At 41.5% G+C, this 25681-nt stretch overlaps 1 protein-coding gene across 3 annotated transcripts; it reads right to left on the bottom strand.

Annotated features, from left to right (window-relative positions):
* Positions 1–429: 429 nt before the first annotated feature.
* Positions 430–24439, bottom strand: slc16a13 (solute carrier family 16 member 13). Of its 3 annotated transcripts, none has more exons than XM_072687535.1 (7): positions 24354–24439; positions 22915–22970; positions 14887–15126; positions 14397–14540; positions 13522–13778; positions 10522–11056; positions 430–4585 (listed from the first exon to the last, which is right to left on the bottom strand). In XM_072687535.1, the coding sequence occupies exons 3-7, from the start codon at positions 15119–15121 to the stop codon at positions 4221–4223; spliced, it is 1536 nt and encodes a 511-aa protein (XP_072543636.1). In that variant the 5' UTR covers positions 15122–15126; positions 22915–22970; positions 24354–24439; the 3' UTR covers positions 430–4220. The 3 variants fall into 3 exon arrangements, with proteins under 3 accessions (XP_072543636.1, XP_072543637.1, XP_072543635.1); XM_072687536.1 differs by lacking the exon at positions 24354–24439 and adding an exon at positions 24037–24050; XM_072687534.1 differs by lacking the exon at positions 24354–24439 and adding an exon at positions 23504–23974.
* Between the last annotated feature and the right edge of the window lie 1242 nt (positions 24440–25681).

Below are 25681 nucleotides of genomic sequence, written 5' to 3'. Positions count from 1 at the left end.
TGTCATCAAATTGTACTATGAGCTTTAAAACCATTCATTGTGTTTTTTCTTTTTTATATAAATTGTCCCATTTTTCTCCCCATTTTGGACTGCCAATACCCCCTCCAAGGTCCTGCAGTGCAGTCAAGCTGCTCATTTTTTTAACTGTCACTGATACAACAGCGCCAGGAAGCGCTGCATAACCGGCTTCAGTTGGTTTCAGACTCATTGCAGTGTGAGAGAGGGCCATCCCACCCCCCCAGACACTGCTAAGCCAGTCGTGCTCTCTAGGACCTCCAGGCCATGGATGGCTGTGGCATCATCGAAGATCAGACCAGCAATGTCCAACGCTTGGATGGTAGTGCCACACAGGAGCCCGTAGTCTTTCACATAAACAGTACATCTCCATTCATTCAAGAACATCCAAACAAAAACCACACAGGGACATGATTTTTCAACCCTTAAATAAACACTTTTATTTCAAAGTAGAACCAGAACTAAACTTACAACACAAGAAGCATCTATATTTGTGCGTAGTCATTATTCTTGGACAAAACAATGAGTATGTCAGCAAAACAGGGTCAGAACCACAGGCACATGATGTCATGTCGTCAGACAGAAAAGAAGAGCCAGAGTCAGCTATTCTCAGCCTCGTAGTTCGATTCAAGAAATCAATTTCAACAGAAAACACAATATTCTTTTAGTGCACTGACCTGTACTTTAGTCTTTAGTTAATTGTTGCACACAAGTCTAAATTCATCGCGAGTTAGAGTGGAAAAAAAACAATTCATTCTAAATTTTATAAATATTAGTTATCAAATAAGAAAAGCTATGTCATTAAAAATGCACTCGTCTGCTCCGGTTACTGACTTGTGATCAATCTTATGATCACAACAGCGATCATCTGTGAACAGCAGGATGCTTTCAAAACAGTCAGCAGCTATATGTGTCTTTGTAAAGCCAGTGGATTCCTGTGTGTGGCAGATAAAGAGACTTCTCTGTCGTGTGAATATGAGGCTTGGCAGTAACGGAGGCAATAACAGAGATTAAGGCTCATATGTTTAGCTTAAAGCAAATCAAGTCTATTCCTAAAAGTATTAGTACCACCAACATGCTGCTCACCTCAGTGTGTTCAAGGAAAACTAAAGAACACAGCTGGACAGGTTTCTGGCCCGAATATTTCAAGTGCTAACCCATAACAAGAATGACATACTACACATTAGAAAAACTACACATTAGAAAAACTACCAGAAATATCCTAGGGTACCTATGATACTATCTAGGCCTTCACATTGTAGTCAGGGCAACTGATATAAGACCAAACAACCCTAGTCATCCTTATAACCCTTAAAAAGCTTGATTCTTTTTGTACAATAAATACAAATAAACGTCCAAACTCCAATAAATATCTCAAGAAGGCTGAACAGACCTAATGCTAAAAATCAAGATTCTGCTGAGCCATTCAGGACATAATGTCCAATTTGACAAGCCTATGGTGGACAGTCATGTAAGGGAAGCTGGTAGAAGATGTTGAAAGAGTAATTGTAAAAGTGGCTGTGTCCATCCACTGAACCAAAACACTTCTCGCAACACACCGCTGGCTAAATATGTACAAGTTCAGCTTAGCTAGGTCACCCAGTAAGTGTTTGGTATAATAATAAATCAGTCCAGCCACAGTCCTTTGAAAACGTCACCTTATAAGTCACCAGTCCTTTCCTGTAGTGGTTCTTCTCAGTTCTAAGAACTGCCACAGTGGCAAAACACAAGGTAGTTTCTATGGCATCAAATTTCATCAAATTTGGCTCGCATTGTTCACTTCTGTGATGAGTGCCACAGGTGCTAACTGAGCAACATCAAGATTTACCCACATTTAAACGTAACCTCTGTCAGAGACCCTAAAACCAGACTTCTATAAATAAAGCAAAACATCAGCATGTCATAAGGCATGTTAGTGCAGACTCGCTGAGAGTCCAGAAGTTTAAAAGTATAAAGTACTATAAAAGCACGTTACACAGCACTAATTCTGTGTGTAATCGGAATGGGCCTTTGCTAATGCCAAAAGAGCAAAGGTCACCTTCTCAGCATGTTTATGTGGTTTTTGAAAAGTGCTTTCCAGATAAGCAGCATTTTCTGTTTTCAAGTACGAGTAAAGCAGTTCTCACATTGGAAATGGTAGGGCTGATACTGAAGAAGAAGAAAAAAAAACAAAAAAAAAAACATCAATCAGCCATAACATTAACACCACCTCCTTTCTACACCCATTGTCCATTTCATTCAGCAAACTGCTGCTGGAATTTCTGAACACTGTCCACTGTCCACCACATACTTGGCCAACCTTGTAGATGTAGTGCAAGTCAGAGATGGAAGCTCATCTGTTGCTGCACAGTGTGTGTCGGTCATCCTCTAGTTCTTCATTAGTGGTCACAGGACGCTTCCTACAGGATGCTGTTGGCTGAATATTTATGGTTGAAGGACTACATCCATATAATAGCTGCTCTGTCGTGGTATTGTGGGGTGCTGACCATTGAGGAACAGGGTGAAAGGAGGCTTACAAAGTATACAGAGAAACAGATGGACTGCAGTCTGGAATTATTGAACTACAAAGTGCTCCTATTTGGTAGGTTGAGTGTAGAAACAAGGAGGTAGTACTAAATTTTATGGTTGATAGGTATATATTCATATAAAAAAATAATAAAAAAAAATACAGGAATTTATCAGATTTCACCAGAAGTTACCAGAGGTCAGTGATCAAACATCATGATATTATTAATGCACTCCATGTATTTAAGATTGGGTAAAATAAACAAAATTGAGCAGGTGAGGGGAAAAAATGAGCACATTGCAAATGTTCTTTTTGTATAAAGCAGCAAAAACGTTGTAGCGGGACGTTTCTGATTTCATCATGTGACATTGCATGTCCATCTGCGATTGCGGACACTGCTGAAGCGAGTGCTAAATTCCTGCTGTGCTTCTCCAATTGATCTGTTTTCTTAAAAACTGGAATGCTGCTGAATTCCTAATGGTTATTTATTTACCACAGCCTACACTTAGGCTAATTATTATATATGGAAAAGTTTGTTGGCGGACACACAGATCAGCCATAACATTAGTACCACTGGGGGGCACCTACAGATCTGACCAATTAAGGCATGGACTCCACACTGATCTCTGAAGGCATCCTGTAGTATCTGCCACCAAGGCGTTAGCAGCAAGTCCTGTAAGTTGTGAGGTTGGCCCCCATGGATCACATCAGCTAGTCTTGACCCAGTCATTGATTCACAGGTTGTCCTTTCTTGGACCACTTTTGGTAGGTACTGACCACTGCATAACAGACATCCCCACAAGACCTGCCTGATGTTTTGGAGATGTTCTGACCCAGTCGTCTAGCATTCACAGTTGACTCTTGTCAAAGTAGCTTAGATACTTATGCTTGCCCATATTTCCTGCCTCCAATACAAGCTCACTTGCTCAAAAAATGTTCAATATATCCACTTCACAGACACCACAGTGGCTAGATGAAGATAATCAATGTTACTGGTCAGTTCTGTAATGTAATGGCTGATCGATGTTTGCTGCCATTTATATAGTGAAGAACCTTTGGTGGGGGTTGAAGTCCTCAATTTGGTAATGGTAGTGGTTCCAGCTCAACCCCGACACTGCTCTAGCTTTTTTAGCGCTGCTTGGTATTTTGACAGCAAGTAACAGTGTGTACTGGTCTAGTGTCTGTACAGCAGCATAGGCTGTTTGGAGAAACCGAACAAATGGCCTCAATTTGCATCACATCCTGACGCTGTTATTTGGTTTGATGATAGAAGGTGCACTGTGTGGCAGAAAGCATCTAGACATGACCATAAAATCTTATTCCATTTTAAGGCTGTTACTATGGTAATAATGAGGTCACAGCATACGTAAATGTGAAGAGAAGCAGTGCCCTCCGTTTCAATGATATGTCAGTGCGTCTGTGTGTGAAGTGGCTATGTTTTAGCCTACAGAGACATGGAAAGACAATAATCAGACCCTAAACTTTGACACAGTAAAGAATCAACATGGACCGTAGGAACCTTATCCACAGCTGAAAGTGGCAAATACAAAGTGCGTTACACGCCTACCTGAGGTGATGCAAAGTGGCCGACTTTGACGATGGTTCTTTTTTGTCTCGCTACAGTGACGACCTCACTCTCTCTCAACACATTATAATCTTTTGCACTAAAAAGAGGCAGTTTAAAATCACCAATCAAAGGTCAAACACGCACACACGCTGCCCCAGCCTCTGTCCGGTCTCCAGTGAGAGGTGTCTGTTCCGCTTCTGATCCCGGTTCTATTGTGCGATTGTGATAGGAAGGCTTTCCTGAATCATTGCCCGAGTAATGTATATCCTCCAGAGAGTGCAACTTCTCGCGGTCTGCAGAGTCTGCACATAAAGTTTGTTTAAGCAGCCCGTCTTCAGTGCACTCGTTTTTGGCCTTTTTCTTTGGAGATAGGGGTTGAGGGTTGGTGCAGGAAAAGAAATGAGGAAGGGTCGCTGTTATTATGGTGCCCATGATGAGGAACCCACCGGCTACCACAAAAGAAGCAGTGTACGAACCTGTGAGGTCTCTCAACCACCCTGAGAAAAGAGAAGAAAAAAAGAGAACAATAAGTACAATGAACAGGATAATACGAACATACAGCACAGAGACTATGTGGACAAAAGTATTGGGACACCAGCTCATTTAAGATAAGATAAGATAATCCTTTATTAGTCCCACAGTGGGGAAATTCTCAGTGTCACAGCAGAAAGGGATAGCAAGACACTCAGTTACAAAAAAAATGATAGATACATAATTTACACTATATACACATATATAATATAATAATATAAATAAAAATTTAAAAAGCAATAGCACACTAAACTACCAAAAACCTAACTTAAAACTTCTAAATAGGAAAAAAGTTAGGAAAAAGCTCAGAGGTGAGCAGGAGCTGCTGCAACAGGCTGCCACCTCCGCGGCGCCATCTTGGATTCATACTTGTTATTTCTTCCAAAATCAAGGGTAGTAAAAAAAAAAGAGTTTGTCCTGCTTCTGTTGGAGTAGCTGTCTAGTGAAGGCTCTCTACAAGATTTCAAAGCATCTCTGTAAGGATCTGATAGATGTTGGATGATCACCACCCCAACTCATCCTCAACGTATCCCAAAAGTACTGGCTGGAGCACCATCACTCCAGAGAACTCGGTTCTACTGCTCCACAGCTCAATACCTGGGGGCTTTATACCTTTCTAGCCCATGCCACGTGTTAGGCATGGTGCCAATAGATTTATATTTATCTGCAACCATTTGCACATCTGTGTCAGCATTGGGTGCAATTTAAAAGCTTTATTGACATTTAGTTTGTGGTAACATATAGTAGTATCTACATTACATGTCCAAAAGTATTCTGACAACCCTTTTAATTCGTGCCATGCAGACAAGCAGCAGTGACCTATGCCAGCAAGCCCTGCCATGTCAGAGCTACAGTGCTGTGAAAAACGTATTTTCACAACACGACTCCGACCTCCACTCCTATCAGTCTCTTCTCTCCAGGTTTAGAACGGAAGTTGCTGCTGCTAAAGCATCTTACTACGGGGGAAATTGGAATCATCTGCATCTGACCCACGCAAACTCTTCACCATCTTCTCCTCTCTCCTCAACCCTCCTACTCCCCCACCTCCCACTACCCTGTCTGCAGAAGATTTTGTCTCCTTCTTTGAAGAAAATGTTGACAAGATCCGCCGATCTTTCCCCCCTGCCTCTACCCCGCTCTCTAGGCACTGCCCTCCTCCTCCCTCTTCTCTGACCTGCTTCTCTCCTCTTTCCACAGATGACCTCCTACATCTTCTCACCTCCAATAATCCTACCACCTGTCCACTAGACCCTGTTCCATCCCCTCTGTTCCAAACAATCGCTCCAAACCTCCTTCCTTTCATCTCCTTTGTCATAAACAGCTCCTTGTTGTCAGGTCATGTACCATCGGCCTTCAAGTCTGCCAGAGTTGTGCCTATCCTAAAGAAACTAACTCTGGACAACTTGGACATCGGCAACTACAGACCTATCTCTCTTCTCTCTTTCCTCTCAAAGATTCTCGAACGTTCTGTCTACAACCAACTGTCTCTCTCTCTCTCACTCAGAACAATCTACAGGACCCTAACCAGTCTGGCTTCAAAGCTGCTCACTCTACTGAAACTGCTCTCATTGCAGTTACAGAGAAGCTCCATGCAGCTAAAGCTGCCAGACTGTCCTCGGTTCTGATCCTTCTTGACCTCTCCGCAGCTTTTGACACAGTGGACCACAAGATCCTCCTGTCTATCCTTGCCGGCTCTGCATGGCGATGGTTTGCATCGTACCTGCAGGGACGCTCATACCAGGTAACATGGCAGGGGGACACGTCCGCTCCTTGTAGTCTCTCCACTGGCGTTCCACAAGGCTCGGTTCTTGGTCCTCTTCTTTTCTCACTCTACACTCGCTCTCTTGGTAAAGTGATATCCACTCATGGATTCTCTTACCACCGTTACGCCAACGACACTCAACTCACACTCTCTTTCCCACCGTCTGACACACAGGTTTCTGCCCGCATCTCAGCATGCCTCACCACCTCAAACTCAACCCCAGCAAGACGGAGCTGCTGTACATCCCGGGAACTGCTGGACCAAAAAATGATCTTGCCATCACCTTTGAGAACTCACTGGTCACTCTTTCTACAGAAGCTCAAAGCCTTGGTGTAGTCATGGATGATCAGTTATCGTTCTCAAGTCATGTTGCAAACGTAACTCGGTCCTGCAGATTTCTCCTGTACAACATCCGGAGAATTCGACCCTTCCTCTCTAGAGAGGCCACCCAGGTGCTCGTTCAGTCTCTTGTCACTTCAAGACTTGACTACTGCAACTCTCTTCTGGCAGGTCTTCCTCTGCGCACCATCAGGCCCCTGCAACTCATCCAGAAGGCAGCGGCACGGGTCGTCTTCAATGTCCCTAAATTCAGCCATGTCACTCCACTGCTGCGTTCTCTTCACTGGCTTCCTGTAGCTGCTTCCCGCATCAGATTCAAAACCCTGACGCTGGCCTACAAAGCCAAGAACGGACCAGCCCCTCCGTACTTGATGGCAATGGTCAAAAGCCGATCCATATCAAGAGCCCTTCGAGCTTCAAGTATGGCTCGGCTCGACCCGCCATCCCTCAAAATCCGTGGAAGACAAGCGTCCAGGCTTTTTTCTGTCCTGGCACCAAAGTGGTGGAACGAGCTTCCCCTGGGTGTCCAAACGGCCGAGTCGCTCGCTGTCTTCAAACGCAGACTGAAGACCCACCTCTTCAAAGGATACTTGGACGATTAGAGTACTATGGTCACCTTATTGTCTTGTGTTTAGTAATGTCTAAGCTTAGAGGTATCCTTTGAATTATTGGTCTATTCTAACTAGCTAAGGCTTTTCTTGGGTAAATAGCAAAGCACTTAGTAAGTCGCTCTGGATAAGAGCGTTTGCTAAATGCCATAAATGTAAATGTATTTGCCCCTTCCCAGTACAACACGAGTAAGCACACCATGCAGCTTTTAAGTGATCATTCCATTTATTCAAGATAAAGATTTAAAACTTATATCACCCATGGAAAAAAGTAAGCAAGCAGTTAACCAAATTCTCTTGACAATTGGGTTGAATTTTACTAGCCACACCCAGGCATGATTACTGCTAAACCTGTTAAATTTAAACAGCACTTAAATTAGCAGCACAATGCCGGAGTCTAAAGAGATTTAAATTCAGATGCAAAACAAAGTCACTAAAATCAGGACAGCAATCATCCACAAATGGACAAAACTTTAATCGAGTTGTCTTTATCTCATTAAAATTCAATGTGACAAATACTGCATGCAGAAATAGAAGAAACTGGAAAAAGGGGCAAATATCTTTTTTTCATAGCGCTATACAGTACTTCAGACACAATAACCAATGCAGAGAGACATATACATCCAACAATAGCAGCACTATTTATTTTTGTAAATGGTTTATTTTTTATACATTTTCTTCTTTCTACTTTGTCTCTGTCTTTTATTAATTACTAATTATGTAAAGCTGCTTTGTGACGACAACAGTTATAAAAAGCGCTATACAGATAAATCTGACTTGACTTTTATAACCAGCTGAGACTTGCAATTGAAAAGCTCAAAAAGGACACAGTATCACTTAATGTGAAAAGTGCTCTTGCATGGCACCCCTGTATATACCATCTCCACAGAGATGCTAATGTACTGTTACTCTGACTGAGTGAACATTTCCTATAGTAGTAAAAATCTTGTCACATTTTAATGGCATTAGCTGTAACATTGACTGTACTCTGGATTTGTAAACCTCTGCAGGGTTTGTTTCAGGTGCAGGTTCATGCCAGTTTCCTCCCTTTCAGTGAAGTCAACTAGGGCATTTGCATTTCTGCAGTATGAATCTGTGCAAGGTCCACAAGGCTGTAAAATATCGACGAGTGCCCTCTATGTACCTTCAGCATACCTTTTATTGTGTACGGATGCACATTCTCTTACCCCAAATCTCTTGCTACATAGGCCTCCGCCAGTCATGGCAAATGGGGTCCTTTACAGCTGCGTAACCAACATGTTGGAAAAGCGGTTCTGTGTTTACATGGCCTATACATTCTGACGTGATCTTGGTATACCACCTTCTCCTTGAACGACTATAGACCTGTGGCCCTCACATCACACGTCATGAAGGTCCTGGAAAGGATTATGTTGACACACCTTAGTGCTCAGGTCAGCCCTTTCCTGAACCCCCTCCAGTTCGCTTACCAGCAGCAGGTCGGAGTGGATGATGCGGTCATCTATTTACTGCAGAAGGTGCACGCCCATCTGGACCACAACAACTCCTCAGTGAGAATCACTTTCTTTGATTTCTCAAGTGCATTCAACACCATCCAACCTCTGATGCTGAGGGGAAAGATGGACAGAATGCAGGTGGACAGGTCCACTGTTGCCTGGGTCATGGACTACCTGTCTGACAGACCCCAGTATGTGCAGCTGAAATCCAACCGGTCTGAGTGCTTAGTTAGCAGCACTGGAGCACCACAGGGAACTGTTCTCTCTCCCTTCCTCTTTACCCTGTACACCACTGACTTCCAGTACAGGTCATAACTCTGCCACCTTCAGAAATTCTCTGATGACTCTGTGGTAGGCGGATGCATCAGGGATGATGAGGATGGAGAATACAGGGACCTGGTTAACAGCTTTGTTGTGTGGAGTGAGAGGAATCACCCGATTCTCAATGTGGCCAAGACCAAGGAAATGGTGGTGGACTTTAGGAGGAAGAGGACCACGACCGGTCCCATTACCATCATGTGGAGCGGGTAGACACCTATAAATACCTGGGTGTCCTCCTGGACAGCAAACTGGACTGGAAGGCCAACACAGAGGCTGTGTACAGGAAGGGGATGAGCAGACTCTACTTTCTGAGGAAGCTCGGGTCCTTTAAGGTGTGCAGCAATATGCTGGAGACCTTCTACCAGTCTGTTGTTGCTAGTGCTGTCTTCTTTGCTGCAATCTGCTGGGGAGGCAACATCAGGAGTGGAGATGCCAGTAAGCTTGACAAACTGATCAGGAAAGCTGGATCAGTCCTGGGCTGCTCTCTGGAAGGCTTTGAAGTGGTTATGGAAAGGAGGACTCTGAGCAAACTCACTGCCATTCTGGAGAACACTTCCCACCCCCTCCATGATCTACTGGTCAAGCAGCGGAGCACTTTCAGTAACAGGCTCCTTCAGCTCTGCTGCAGCAAGGAACGGTACAGGAGATCGTTTCTCCCAACAGCGATCTCACTGTACAACGCCTCGTCACTGTGCCGGGACATTATTGTGCACCGAGTGTACTAATAGAACAGTCCCGCTGTTTCTCAATCGGACACTATTCTGTTCATCACTATGTACTGCCACACAGCTCTGTGATCTGCACTGCCACTTTAAAACTCTATTGTTTATCACTTATACTGTACTGATACCCCAGGATGCCTTACATCACTACATTATATTAATGTAGTTACTGCACTGTTACATTACACATTCTGTATATTACATTATATTAATGTAATTACCGCACTGCAATCACTTTTTCTAGTACTTCTTTTTATATAATTGGGTTATATTATGTATATTATAGCTGTATTTATTAATATAGCTGTATTTATAGTCAGATTTACTGTTTCCTATTTGCCACTTCTTACTACTATTTTAAGTGCCTTTATTCTATGCTGCTCTCTTGTTTAATTTTGCTGCTGTAAAAACATTTCCCCGTGGGATAAATGAAGTGATCTATCTATCTATCTATCGATCTATCGATCTATCTATCATTCTTAGATTTGTGTGATGTTGAGGTTACCCAAAGGCTGTCTGAGAAGTCTGAAACTGTCATTTTCAAGCTGCTTTTGAGCCAGTTGCACTCCTTTTTGGAGAATTGACATTCTGCAAAATGTGAGTTTCATACAAGATCCCAGAGGGCCTCAGCCTTGAGAAAAGAAATGTGATAATGACCATTTGGTAGCATCTTACCTGACAGTGGTGCTCCCAGTAGGCCTCCCACACTCTCTATAAGCTGTAGTAGACCAAGCGCTCCCAGCATGCGGTCCATTCCCACAATCTCTGGAACCACAGCAAACACCAGTGGTGTCATAGCCCCAGCGCAGAACCCGTACGCTAGACTGACCACCAAGAGTCCAGCGTAGTTTCCTCCGAGAGAGCACAGTGGCAGCAGCAGGAGAAAGAGGCCCACTGACCCAGTCCAAACAGTTAGGAGGTGGACCGTCCGTACGCGGCGAAGGTCAGAGGTCCAGCCAGACACCACTCGGCCCACAATGTCCGTCATGCCAGTGGCAGAAATGACAAACGCAGCCTTGTACTCACTGAATCCGATGAGGCGGCTGTGGGCCACCAGATGGACGTAAGGAATGAAATAGCCGGCATTGAAGAAAGTGACGGCCAAACTGTAGGTGAGGAAGCCTCTGTGTGACAGCAGTGACAGCTCAAAATACTCACACACACGGGACAGGAAAGAGGTACAGCCTCTGGACTTGCAAGAACTTTCAGCCTGAGAGAGAAAAAGAAAAGAAGAAGAAACTGAAAAATTACACAGAAATTTGACTTTAAACGATTGCTCCATATAGGAGGAAAAAAAGGTCTGTCTGTTGAAAACCATTGTTCAACCACTGTTGAGCATTTTGCAGTAATGTTTTTCCCTTTCTGCCAAAATTCTTGATGTTACGGGAAGAGTTCTCATATACACATTATGCTTTAAGATAAAACTCCCAAAGTCTAAATGGACTTAAAAATGTCCATGCTCAGTTTTAATAACTTCAAATACACTTTTTAAAGGTTGCTTTATTTGGACATAATTTAGTCATAAAGATTTTTTTCTTGTAAAAGTATCGAAATTGAGCAGACTTTGTGGTGTGCAGAATGGTGTGCAGGTGTGCACCACCTCCATGCTTCACAGTTATTATGAGGTTCTTCAAAAATCAGATATAACAGGGCTCATGTTGGTCAAAAAGCTCCACTATATATCTTATATTTTCCTCTCCAGTTTTAGCCAATCACTAAACCCACTCCCCCCCTATCACACATGTAATGCTCTGGGAGGGTGAGGACTGACACATGCATCCTCCGACACATGCACAACCAGCCAACGTAACTTTTAGAACATTTTAGAACTGATCCAACATGCTCAGAGGAAATGCCGGGTACCCAGATCTGATGCATCGGCTAGCAGACAACCATGCCAGCCAGCATCACAATGAAGTGATATGGTTAAAGAGAGCGAGCTCATCTACCACCCGGAGAGAGCAAGGCCAATTGTGCAAAGTCAGGTTTAACATAGGCATAATGTGTAGTATGTTGCCAAACGTTTTGAGCAGTATAGAATTTGTACTATACTGCTTTTAATTTGAACTGCTAATGTCTTGGGCAATAATAAATTAGAATCAGGGGTATAACTGAAGAAATAAATGATTTACTAAAGTAACAATTTGGCAACATCAACAAAGGAAATCAATAAACTATATACTCATTATCAGAAACGCTTCCACACTGTACATACTAAATACTACATAATTAATCTTTTACTGAAGACAAGAAATAAAATTCAAGCATTTTAATTCATTCCTCACCAGGCGAGCATTTTAAAAAACTCTGACTTTTCCAGGCATTCCAGGATTGTGGGAACTGCAGGTTTGACCAAGCTCCATTGTCTACAGTGATTCTGCATTAAAAATGTGCCCATGGCTAGAAGAATGGCTACAGATTGGAATCGCATGACTCTTTATGGGTGGGAATGAGTCAGGAGATTTTGTCTACCAAGGTCACAGTACTTCTCAAGTTTCTGCTATCGTGCCATTAGCCAAAGTCTTTAAGGTCATTTCACAGCCTTAACTTATTGTATCTGACCCCTACCTGTGCTGTACCTATCTGCCTTTTGGCTCTGGTGGTGAAAAAGTAATAAAATAATGTCCTGTTTGAGTCTCACAAAAGAAAAAACTGTGTTACAATGCAGCTCACGTTTATCCTCTACACCCCCTCTGTATAAAATTTTTGGGACATCCACTGGTGAACAAAGTCAGGTCGAAAGAACTATTCTGCTGATATGGGCTACGCCCTGCCCAGCTGGGTCAACTAATATAAAGTTTTTTTTTTTTTATTCAATAAATCTTTATATAAAAAAAAATATATATGTGCTTTATATTTTCTGTATTCCAACATCACAAGAAGATCCAAAAAAAAGAGAACCCAATAAAACAAATGGTTCAAAAATACTATATTTTTGACATTATTAACTGGCCAAAACTATCTTAAAGTTATCTGTGTCTGAACAAGTATTAAACCTTTGCTTTTAGTAACTGCTGTGACCCTCTTAGACAGCAAAAACCAAACATTCCTGCAAAGCAGGCTGGAGCACTTTTGGCCCATTCTTTTAACTGAACTCTACCCTGTGAGGTCAGTGGGCTTCCTGCATTAAGGTCTAGACGTTGGTCGTTCTAAAATGCTACATTTCTGCACTACTTCACTGCAGACTTACTTGTGTGCTAAACATTGTGGTCTTTCTATGTGATCTGCTTATGGTTAAACTTCAGTTTATGGGCAGATACCCCGACATTCTTCTGTAGAACTTGCTGGTGTGATCCAGAATTCACAGGTTCAACAAGCTACACTTGAGGCAGCAAAGTAACCCAAAACCATGACACTGCCACCCCCATGCCTAACAGTGGAATAAGGTTCTTATGCTGGAATGCAGTGTTTTTGCCAAACGTGTTTTTTTTTTTTTTAAGCTTACTTTCTGGCGTATTAATGAGATTTTCAGTAAACTTCAGATGGGCAGCAGTGTGAACTGAAATTAGGTGAATTTAATGGAGCTGCATTGGACTTGGAAGTAATTATCATGATGTTAAGATAACATTAACTCTCAACTAGAGACTCACTCTGTTACATACTCTGTAAACATCCCTGTGCTATCAAATACTTCTGAAAAACCACAGCACCAAAAAGAAGAATATCTACCAGTACCCGTTCCAAAACTTTGGGGGGTTTAAGGGGTCTGATTAGGGCACCGCAGGCCACCATGTTGAGGCTGAGACCCCCTAGTATGAGCAGCGCTCCACGCCATGTGTACGTCTGCACCAGGTACTGGAAGAGTGGAGAGAAGGCAAAGGAGGACAGGCCAACACCTGTGAAGCCTAGGCCCATGGCCAGAGAGCGCCGTGTTGTGAAATACTGCATCACTGAGGCCACCGCTGGAGTGAAGACTAAAGCCCAACCTGAACCTACAAAGAGTACAGAAAAAATATATTAGGGGAAAAGCTCCCAATTCAAGCTTGTTTTATATAATTATAAGAAAAGTAAATAGATACTATGTCCAAATGTTTGTGGACAGCACTTATAAATGCATGTAGCTATAAAAGAAACTATGAATGAGCAGGTGACCCAATTCTTATGTCCATATATAGTGTATTTTGGTAAATAGAAGTTTAGGCCATGTAGCTACTGATTCTCTGCATTGCTTTAGGAATTGTTGTCTCGCTGATTGTGCTGCTTGTCAAGATTCTAAGAAGGTCCAAAATAAACTCTGCAAACAGTGTTTAACTTGCAGAACTTCAAATGAAAAAAAAAGTTTTTTTTTGTTTAATGAGCATTGCAAAGTGCAAGTGGTCTTGCTTTATGTTTTCTTCAGTCATTTAAAAAAAGTATTTAATGAAGCATTTAGCAACATTTTCATGCAGCTATATAGTTTAATATTTTGGTCAAAAATAATGAAGGAATCCTGAACTCACACATTATGGACCCACTAGTGTGTTTTAATACATTGTAAAGCATTGCAAATTCTAACATAACTGCAGAATTTGTTTTCTGTTTTGATAGTGTGACCATAGCAGACTGGTTACCTGATATGATTCCCATGGTCAGGTAAAGGTGTGCAAGTGTTGTAGCCTGAGATGCCAAGATGAGTCCTAGTCCAGACAGGAAGCCTCCCAGCATAACAACAGGACGAGCGCCATAAGCATTACAAGCAGCTGTGCCTATAGGACCTGCATACACGTGTGTAATTAACCTCATATGACTAGTTGCATTTGACAATTAAATGTACAGTGAAATCCAGTCAAAAAAAGGCAAACTTTATTTATTTATTTATTTTTACTTTGCTTAATTTCAAATCCACTGAGGTGGTGTAAGGAGATGAGTATGGTGTGATTGAAGTAAAGGCTTCACTTCAAGAGTTTAACTCTCAATATTCAGTCCAAAGAGCAGTTTATGCAAATAAGGGAAGCCATCACTGCAACTACTAAGAGACCTGACTTTACATGCACTACCAAGACAGCTACAACATTGGTTCTGTCCAATACACCCTAGTTGCAGTTCTGCATTTCTACTCACTGATTAACTGCTGCATAGCCACTCCTATGGAGGTTATCCAGGAAACCGCCTGTGCACTTTCCTCAAAGTACTGCACAAACGCCACAAAGAAGACCCCCAGACTGCGTATCAGTCCAAACACCAGTGCTGAGACCATGAAGAGCGCTCCAACCACTACCCAACCCCAACCACCATCTGGTGCCTCCACTGGCCTGCAGGACTGCTGCCGTTGTTGCTTCTCCTCATGTTTGGCCATCGCTACTGTGAAGAGTGGAAAAATGGAGGGAGGAGGATACGGAAGGAACAGTTGGGAGAACAGGGGGGGGGGGGGGGGAGACAAAATAAGGACATTTAATTACTAGTTTTTCATCACAATTTCATTCAAAGCCATTACTGTGATTCAGTAAACTGAATCCAGAAGTGTGACTCGTAGAATCATTTAGTGGAATATTCACTAAATGCCGAAAAGTATGCCAAAAGCTGCACTGAGGTGGATCCACTGCTAACAAACCTGATCAAATATGCACACACATGCCTGCATAGTTTGTCTAATCTCCATAGACAAAGCACTGTCAATAGGACAGGCCCCTCTGGACTAGAAATCCATGAGCCTCATAATGCCAGCTAGTGGGGTATAAAGCCCTCTAGCATTGAGCTGTGGAGCAGTGAAACTGTGTATTCTGGAATAATGGAGCTGGAAGGATTCAAAACTAATCATCCAACATCAGTACCTGACCTCAGTAACGCTCTAGTGGCTGAATGCAATTAAATCCTCACAGCAACGTGCCAACATCTAGAGGAAAGCCTTCCTTGAAAAGTAGAGGATGTTATTGTGTGTGTGTGGGGGGGGGGGGCTCCTTTTAAATCCCTTAACTTTGGAAGTAACGGTAAATGACACAATATGCAATCTAGCATTTTTAAAAATCAGCCCAATATGTACCTCGCATCTAATCAGTGGCATCTCTTAAAGCAGCAAGTGTGAGAATTGGCACTTTGTGCTCGTGGGCACATTTTATTACAAATTACGCTGTGAGCTGCCACTCATTGACTGCTATAAATGTGCATTTCTTAACAAGCTGAGAGATGCAGTACCAGCATCTGAAGTGAAAGAAGCATGTAGACTGAGGAGTAAGAGTAACATCAGAGGATTTTACACAAATTTGACTCCGGTTATGCAGTTCTCACAGGTTTCATGCAGCTCCACCAAACTGAGGCCCAGAATAGCCTATTACAGGTCAGTGTTCCAGCAACAGAAAGAAGCTGTTTTTTAAGGTAAAAATGCTACATAGTGTTGTGTTAACTATTAAAATTCTAACATGTCAGAATCTGTGTAGTTGTATTATCCCCCTCAGACTGATGCATCACAATGCATCAGCACTTTTTACAGCCCTAGGGACAACCCCCTAGGAACTGTGCAGTCTGGGTAATACTGTACAGTCTGGGTAATACAACTACTGGGAAGTGAAACAACTACAGACATATTATGGCTCATCTGAAGACTAAATAGATTTATTCATTAGAGCAAGTTCTGCTCATGTGCTTTTAACTAATATGGCAATTACAAACTGCCAGAACAAAAGGATTTTTCACTTCCCACTGACTGTCTGCTGTTTTCTCCTGAGGGTGTGTAGGAAACACACACCAAGCGTGGCAGAGGATTACGAATGAACTCACAGGAGTACCAGCGAGAACACACCAACTGTTCACATTATTCCGCCAAACAGACTAGGAAATGGTCATGAATCCTGAAAATGTACCCAGCACTAACTCGGCACATCAGACATAGTATGATTTATACAGGTAAGCAGACACATGCCTGTCCATAAACCTGTGTCCTTATGACTCATGAGGAAAATGACACTACTGAAATTATCCATAGCGGTTTACATAGCCTTTGTCCTACTAACCTGACTCGTACCCCACACGTAACAAATTAGCCAAGTCCTTGGGTAAACCTCCAGCACTAATGTTTAACTTCAGGTCAAAAAAACTGGAAGCAAACCATCAAACATTATTCAAATTCCAATATCTATTCTAATGAGCGAATTCAGCTTCTACCCATTGATGACAAAGGCATTGAACTGTGCAAACACAGTTTCTATAAGCCAGCACTGCTTTTCTAGAAAGCAATGCTCTGGAGCAGCCATAGACGAGCGCAAGGTCACCATGCCTGATGCCAAGAGTTGGCTAGAGAATTGGGCTGACTTACAAAGGTCATGGTTCGGTTCATGCTGGGGTTTGGCCCTTATGGTTCTGTACGAGTTTGTTTTACCAGGCTTTTCCAGCCCTGTTCTACCAGTCTTTGAAGGGGTAAATTTGAACAGGCAGTCATGAAGATCGTTAAAGGCTGTTCTCTCTAGGGTATCTGCTATAGCTTGTGGTGAATTAAACAGTAAAATATACACATTAGCATGTTTGATGTGTTTCCACACACACACACACACACACACACACACACACACACACACACACACACACACACAGCCTACAACTGTCCAACAACACCAACACACCATCCTTGTCCAATTCACTACGATTTCATGAGTTTAAAGATGAAAAAGAGCAGAATGTTAGGAATACTTGATTATTTTCAGTCGATGGAGAGTAAAGAAAGAGAAGACTAAATGTCTCTGTCGGTCTGTCTGTCTGTCTCCCTGTCTCTCTCTCTCTCTCTCTCACCATTACACCTCTACCCTGCAATCAATCCTCACAGCAAATGTTCCAACATCTAGTGTAATGCCTTAGCAGAGGAACAGAAGCTGTGGAAGCAAAGAGAGTGGACAAGCGCTGTCCTAATTTTCCCATTGATAGGAGTGATTAGGGATGCCCTCATCTGCACTTTAGATGTTCATATCTGTTATTAATAAATAAACAAATAACATTCATTTCATAATCAGTACAGACACACCTAAACATGTTTTCTAGTCTACTCTTTTCTGGTGTCCCCTACTTAGTCTTGGGCTCCCCCCAGGTTTCCTGGACTTTGTCACTATTGGCTTAGTCTGAATAGGCTTACGGACATCCTTTAGGATGCCAGAATTTCAGCTGTTCTCTGGGTCTGTGAACTTCAGAATTTTAATTTTCTAAGCATGTGGCATTGCTGTTTCATGGGACTTTTTAATCATACAAAGTAATTAAATGATGCTATTCAAAGTGCAACGATATGGTGAGCCAAAGCTGATATCTGATATTTTTTTATGTACATATCTGCTGCTGAGGATGCAAAAACAAAGACACTTAGTCCAGTAGTGCTGATCTGGAGTACAATACCTACATTATGAAATCGTCCCCATCCCACAACACCATTCATCTTCAAAATGGAAATTATAGAAAAGAAAAAAATTAAAATGTTGTATTCAAATCAGGCTAAAAAAAGTCAAAAACAACAAAAATGGAAAGGAAAAGTTTTTTTGTGACAGTGTCACTATATGACCTACAGTGGGGAAAAAAGTATTTAGTCAGTCACCAATTGTGCAAGTTCTCCCACTTAAAAAAATGAGAGGCAATTGTGTAAAAGTGTAATTGACATCATAGGTAGACCTCAACTATGAGAGACAAAATGAGAAAAAAAAAAATCTGAAAATTGTCTGATTTTTAAAGAATTTATTTGCAAATAATGGTGGAAAATAAGTATTTGGTCACCTACAAACAAGCAAGATTTCTGGCTGTCACTGACCTGTAACTTCTTCTTTAAGAGGCTTCTCTGTCCTCCACTCATTACATGTATTAATGGCACCTGTTTGAACTCGTTAACAGTATAAAAGACACCTGCCCACAACCTCAAACAGTCACACTCCAAACTCCACTATGGTGAAGACCAAAGAGCTGTCAACAAAATTGTAGACCTGCACCAGGCTGGGAAGACTGAATCTGCAATAGGCAAGCAGCTTGGTGTGAAGAAATCTACTGTGGGAGCAATAATCAGAAAATGGGAGACCTACAAGACCACTGCTAATCTCCCTCGATCAGGGGCTCCACGCAAGATCTCAGCCCAGGGGGTCAAAATGATCTCAAGAACGGTGAGCAAAAATCCCAGAACCACACGGAGGGACCTAATGAATGACCTGCAGAAAGCTGGGACCAACGTTACAAAGGCTACCGTCAGTAACACACTATGCCGCCAGGGATCTTGCAGTGCCAGACGTGTTCCCCTGCTTAAGCCAGTACATATCCGGGCGCGTCTGAAGTTTGCTAGAGAGCATTTGGATCTTCCGGAAGAGTATTGGGAGAATGTCTTATGGTCAGATGAAACCAAAGTAGAACTGTTTAGTACAAACACAACTCGTTGTGTTTGGAGGAGAGTGAATGCTGAGTTGCATCCAAAGAACACCATACCAACTGTGAAGCATGGGGGTGACAACATCATGCTTTGGGGCTGTTTCTCTGCAAAGCGACTAGGACGACTGGTCCGTGTACATGAAAGAATGAATGGGGCCATGTATTGTGAGATTTTGAGTGCAAACCTCCTTCCATCAGCAAGGGTATTGAAGATGAAACGTGGCTGGATCTTCCAGCATGACAATGATCCCAAGCACACTACCAGGGCAACAAAGGAGTGGCTTCGTAAGAAGCATTTCAAGGTCCTGGAGTGGCCTAGCCAGTCTCCAGATCTCAACCCCATAGAAAACTTTTGGAGGGAGTTGAAAGTCCGTGTTGCCCGCCGACAGCCCCAAAACATCACTGCTCTAGAGGAGATCTGCATGGAGGAATGGGCCAACATACCAGCAACGGTGTGTGCCAACCTTGTGAAGACTTACAGAAAACGTTTGACCTCTGTCATTGCCAACAAAGGATATATAACAAAGTATTGAGATTAACTTTTGTTATTAACCAAATACTTATTTTCCACCATTATTTGTAAATAAATTCTTTAAAAATCAGACAGTGTGATTGTTTAGATTTTTTTTTCTCTTTTTGTCTCTCATAGTTGAGGTCTACCTATGATGTCAATTACAGGCCTCTCTTATCTTTTTAAGTGGGAGAACTTGCACAATTGGTGACTTTTTTTCCCCACTGTATCTGTCCAATGCACATTTTTTGCGGATATTATCTGCCAATACAAACATGATCATGCGCCTCTATAAATCCTCTAGTTCACGAAACTCTAAAGCTTACATAACTGCCTCACATCCAACTCTAAGATCTCTCCACCCACTTTCCCTCAGGTTATACAGAAAGCAGCATGAGCAAACCCGGTGCTGTCCCTAAGCCTGCTGAGATCTTCAGGAAATTACTAAGGTTACCAGGCCCTGGGGGCTGGGTCAAACCACAGCAGGGCTTGTTTACCTCAGTTTCCTCAGTGACAAGTCTTTCTACTTACATAACATGTCCGTTATTTAAAATCCCCTGTCTATGCAGCCTTTTCCACTGGGATACAAAGGTCAATTACCAATACTGGGACCACATTTGGAGGACCAACCATGGAGGAGTGTTATTTTTCGGCCTCAGCTTTTGGGGTTTCTTTAGAAACAGAAAACTATCCGCTGATATAAGCTGATACGCTCTTAGCAAGGTCTCCACACAGAAGCCCAGTTTCCTAGACACTTAAAGACACTCTGAATAGAAAACAAGAAACAAAAAACAAGGGTTCAACTTGTTAGACTACAACTTTTAGACTGGATGGAAATAAAAGATGGATAATTATGTCTGTCTAGAAACTGCAATGTTTTTCAGTGAATCACATGCAGGGTTATGCTAAACTCCATTTTTATAATATGATACAAATACTCATGCAGTTTTGCCAGTTTCTTTGTTTCAAAAAAAAAAGTATCATACTGCATCAACCTCAATATTTTATTGAGGATTTCAGGTGTATCTATGATCACTTTCCTGCTAAAGAAACCACTTTTGACCGGTGAAATGTTCACTGTGCCACTGGCTGCAACACAAGCTTAAAGCATGATCGATCCACCCCTGTGCTTAACAGTTGGAGAGGTGTTCTTTTTTTTATATATATTTTGCACCCTCCCCAAACATACCCTTTCATTGCATCCAAAAAGCTCTGTTTTAACTTCTTCAGTCCATAGAACTCATTACCAAAATGCAACAGGCTTATATTTCATTATTTTGCTAAATTTGAAGATGCAGGAAAATTTTCTTCTGAGGAGTCTTCTGTAAAAGTCATATTTGTGTAGGTGTCACTTGAAAAGTTTTCTCAGTCTTTTGGACCTCATCTTAACCTCCAATTGTTGACCTCCAAACTGCCATTTCTTAAAAACGTTACCAACTGAGGAAGCGGCTACCTTAAAACGCTTTGCCGTCTTCTTATAGCCTTCTCCTGCTTTAAGGTCATCAATTATTTACAATGTTCAGAGAGGAGTCAGAGTAATTATAAAGCTTAGAAATTTGCACCCCCTGGCCTTTTCTGATGACTACTGTGAAAAAGCCACAGCCCCAACAAACTAATTAAGGCCTGAGACCTTGAGAAAAGTTATCCGAGAGCTGAAATCTTTTGGGGAGCCCATCTTTGTTGCGTGGTGCTCCTTTCCTCTTTCCACTCTAATGTTGTGCAGAACAAAAATCCTACACTGTCTCTTGCTAAAAATGTTGAAAAGAATATTTGGTGTGTAACTTTATGCCTTTTGTAAATAAGATGATCTTCCAACGACTTAACTGTTTACAATATCAGAAAGTTTGGCCAGCTTTGCATAAACGTTTGCATGCCACTGTATATATGAGCATTTAATATGTAAATGTAAATAAGTAAAACTATACTACAGAGGACACACTCTGCACATTGCAATACACAAGGACTGTTTCCTTAATTTAACACCAAAAAAGTATTTGAAATGGCATGTAAAAAAATTAAAAACACATTAAATATTAAATTCAAGGAACAAAATTAGTAATTTCCTTAGTTATGTTTGTTTCTTGCAGAAATGTGCTTTCACTTAGAAAATCAACAAAACACATATCAGTATATAATAATAAAAATGCTGAATGCTAACCCAGGTGGGTTTAGTAGTACTAATGTTGGTACAGTACAATTCCCACATCATAAGCAGTCGTATACACCATCAGCTAAATGCACCATATTAACCTGTTAAACTCTTCTAAACTCTTCTAAACTCTCACTCTCACCCCCCCCACTACTGCCACTTAGGAACAACTCAGACAGTTTGCATTGCTTTGCATGTAACCCATTAGTAACCCTTACAGCATAATAAAAAGTCAGGAGCAGAACATTTTGCATAAGTAAAATGAAGTGTATGCACAGTAGTGCTGAGCGATATAGTTTCAAATCAGTGTCGTGATTAATTAACATTAACATTTTTCCTCTATTATTATTAATAACGTTTATATAATCTGCTTGGGTTGCTCAGATGGCTTGGCGTTTTCCTCCAGGTTTCTTCCGTGTTGCACACTGGAGAGTCGTGTGACTACACATTGTAGTTAATATGTTTTTAGGTAGAAGACCTAAAGCATTACCTAAATGCAACTTCCATCCTTAAATAATAAGTGAATTCTACCAATCCTAATACCAATCAAACTCAAGGTACTGAATCTATTCTTTGCTTGACCAGTGAAGTGCTTACTGTGTCAGAGTGGGACAGTCATAGACTACAGTGGGTATAGTACTAACACAATGTGGTCTTTGACTGTCCCACCCTGACAGTGAGCACTTCACTGGTCAAGCAAAGAATAGATTCAGTACCTTGAGTACCTTGAGTGCACACACTTCCTCTGAGCCATATGCAGCCCCTTTTAAGAAATCTGCTCATGCCCTGTCATAGAGAACAGCTGATCAGACTTCGAGGAGATTCCTAACTGACCAATTCCCTATATGTGAGCAGACCGATGATCCCAACTGGTCAGCACCACTGTGGATTGATGAGAAAGAGGAACAAAGCCCGTTCTCTTCACTCAGAGATCAGCAGTCATGTACTACCCTGTACTGATTTTTATGGAATTATTATTCATTTCATGTCAGTGACAATTCAGGCTCCACTGACTGAGCTGTAAGTCATCTTAAATAGGGAAAGCCTTCAAATAGGAGACTGTGAGTGTAGTACTTATGGGACTCATTCTAGGGAAAATATGAATATTCACCTTATTGCTCTGTAGATGCCCAAGAGATGCCTGTCTGGCAATATGCAGACCAAAGACTGCAAAAGAGAATTACATGAGGTTAGTTCCTTAATATTTGCTGTCATACAAAAATCTTGTATCTCCATTTTTATTTATTATTTTTCACTTTTTTATACAATATAATACAATATGACATACTTTTTTATACAATATGAATCAAGCATATGTGTTATTTTATTTTTTAATTTTTTATAAAGTATCGATTCATAATGAATGGACCAACAGAAACGCTCCAAAAGTTTAGAGGGGTTTTTCCTTCTTCTGTAAAGTTGCCATTTTTGGGACACAGGATTTTCCGGGACAGCCACGTTTAACAGCGTAGTTTAGCAGGTGTCTGTACTTACAGGCAGACCATCATAAAAAACTACTATAATAAGATTATCAAATGAATAGTCATCCATGTCTGATATTTAATCGTATATTTTATAATCCCTTGCCAGCCGTTATATCGAGATATAAGACAGAAATGAATTAAGAAATAAATTAACATTAAGAAAAGCTTGATAAATTACTGCGCAGTGATAAATTGCTAAATTATCATCATACGTACCGACTTTCACAGGAGCTTATTTCGATATTCCTGTCAGGGCGAGTGGACAAACAAACGACACAGACTTGTTCTCCCCATTTCACAACTTTCCGACGTGTCCTAATATGCCCATTTTCAGCTCTATCAAGCCCATAATCCTTTCACAGTTGCATCCTTCCAATTGCGCATTAGTCACATCTCCAGAATTATACTGGAGTCAGGACAAATTGTGGTTAAGCCAGTTTAACCTGCTGCCAACGTTTCTATAGTTTTAAATCGGCCAGGAAAAAACCGCCTGGCTCGTCTCTGCAGCGCTGCCGTTGTCCAAGCGATGAGGACTCTCTCCATAGAGGCTCCTGCTTGTCCAGGCAATAAATACCGCTGCTAATAGCGCGCTGCACTGAGGCGAGCTGCCAACCCTTCTGGTTTTTACTTTGGCAGTCGCGCAAGAGACTAGACCATGGCGACACCGACAACAGACCGAGGGAAGACACGAAGGACTGATGTAATGACATTTTATAACATGCACGAATTATCAGCTGAATAGATCGCACCGGCTTGGCCGCACTTCATTGTCCGAGACTCTTATTTTGACACGCAGACTAGCGAAGACAATTGCGCCTGCCGGTTCCGCTCGTGTAATTAAACAGTGATATCTCACGTACAACTAAAATGTAGATTTACTAGATGCATTTTTAACTATGTTATTCCATATTACCAATGTCATGAGCCAAATTAATGCAGTCTGTCACTACCTGGAGATTTTTTTTTTGTCCAGACGGAACCTTTCGCCTCAGTTGAGTAGCTACACGACATGGTAAACAAAATGCGGATGTGTAGCATTGAAACCCGACACAACACACGCGCTTACCTGATCCTTTATCTATTCGTATGATGACTGCACATCATGTGCGATGTCTTCTGTATTATTTCAGTAATTATTCGTTGCATTTTTACGTTTTTTAGTTTACAGTTCTCCAGCGTACGACACCCGACTCGTGAACGAATCATTGTTTTGAATCGATTCCTTTAAACAAATAACAAGTCGATCGAATCGATTCACATGTTAAACGTCAACTGAGCCATTTAAGCATTGCACAATATAAGCTACACTGTAGTCGTATGCAAAGGTTTGGACACACTTGTTCTAATGGTATGTTGTTGTTTGTTTTTGTTATCAATGGAAATAAATATTTTAATTAAGCAATTTTTATTACAAGAACAAGTGTGTTCCTTGTTAAGGAAAACAACTTTATCATTGAAATATTATGCAGAAATGACCTTTATTCTGCTGATCAGACCTGTTGCTTGCACATTTCATACAGTTATTAGTTAGTACATAAGATTAGTAAAGTAATCCAAAGACAAAGAGAATTTCTTCTTTGCTCCAGTGCTCCTTTTGTGTCTTCTGGATCTAACACCAGAACCTGAATGAAACACTGCTTTAGGAATTCAATCCAGAAAGAATATACTGTACATATTGAGTACAGGTTATCTCCTGTCAAGTGTTAATAAAATAGAAAAGCCACCACATCTTGTAATGTCAGGTCAAGTCAGATTTATTTGTATAGCATTTCAATTCAAGACCGTTCATTATGTTTGTTATTGCATAAACATTTAATTGTTCCAACATGTGAGTATGATTGCAAGGAAGACTGTTATGCATGTACACTGATCAGCCAAAACGTAAAAGTTACCGACAAACTGAATTAATTAACCTTGCTGTTTTGTTACAGTGGCACCTGCAAAGAGGTGCCATACATATTATGCAGCAGGTAAATAGTCAGTTCTTGACGTTGATGTGTTGGAAGCAGGAAAAAGAGCAACTGTAAGGATCTAAGCAGCTTTGACAAGTTGCTCTCCAGTCAGCAGGTCTTGTGGGGTGTTCCCCAAGTACCCAAGTGGTAAACCGGCAAAAGGGTTTAAGATCTGTGGAGACCTCATCTCACAATGTACAGGACTTAAAGGATCTGCTGTTTACGTCTTGTAGAGTCCATGCTTTGAACCAGGTCAAAGTTTTTTTTGTTGGCACAAGAGGGGCATACATAATATTAGGCAGGTGATTTTAATATTATGACTGATCAGTGTTGTGTTTTTTTTTTTTTTTTTTCCCAAGACTAACATTGTGCCCCTCCCTGTTTCCTAGATTAGTATGTCTTACTGCTTAGTCATCTGTTTATGCAAGTAAAAATCAAGACC

This window comes from Salminus brasiliensis, chromosome 9 (genome assembly GCF_030463535.1).
Source record: "Salminus brasiliensis chromosome 9, fSalBra1.hap2, whole genome shotgun sequence".
Classification (NCBI taxonomy): domain Eukaryota; kingdom Metazoa; phylum Chordata; class Actinopteri; order Characiformes; family Bryconidae; genus Salminus; species Salminus brasiliensis.
Note: the sequence above shows the minus strand (reverse complement) of the source record. Positions and strands in the feature narration are given on the sequence as shown.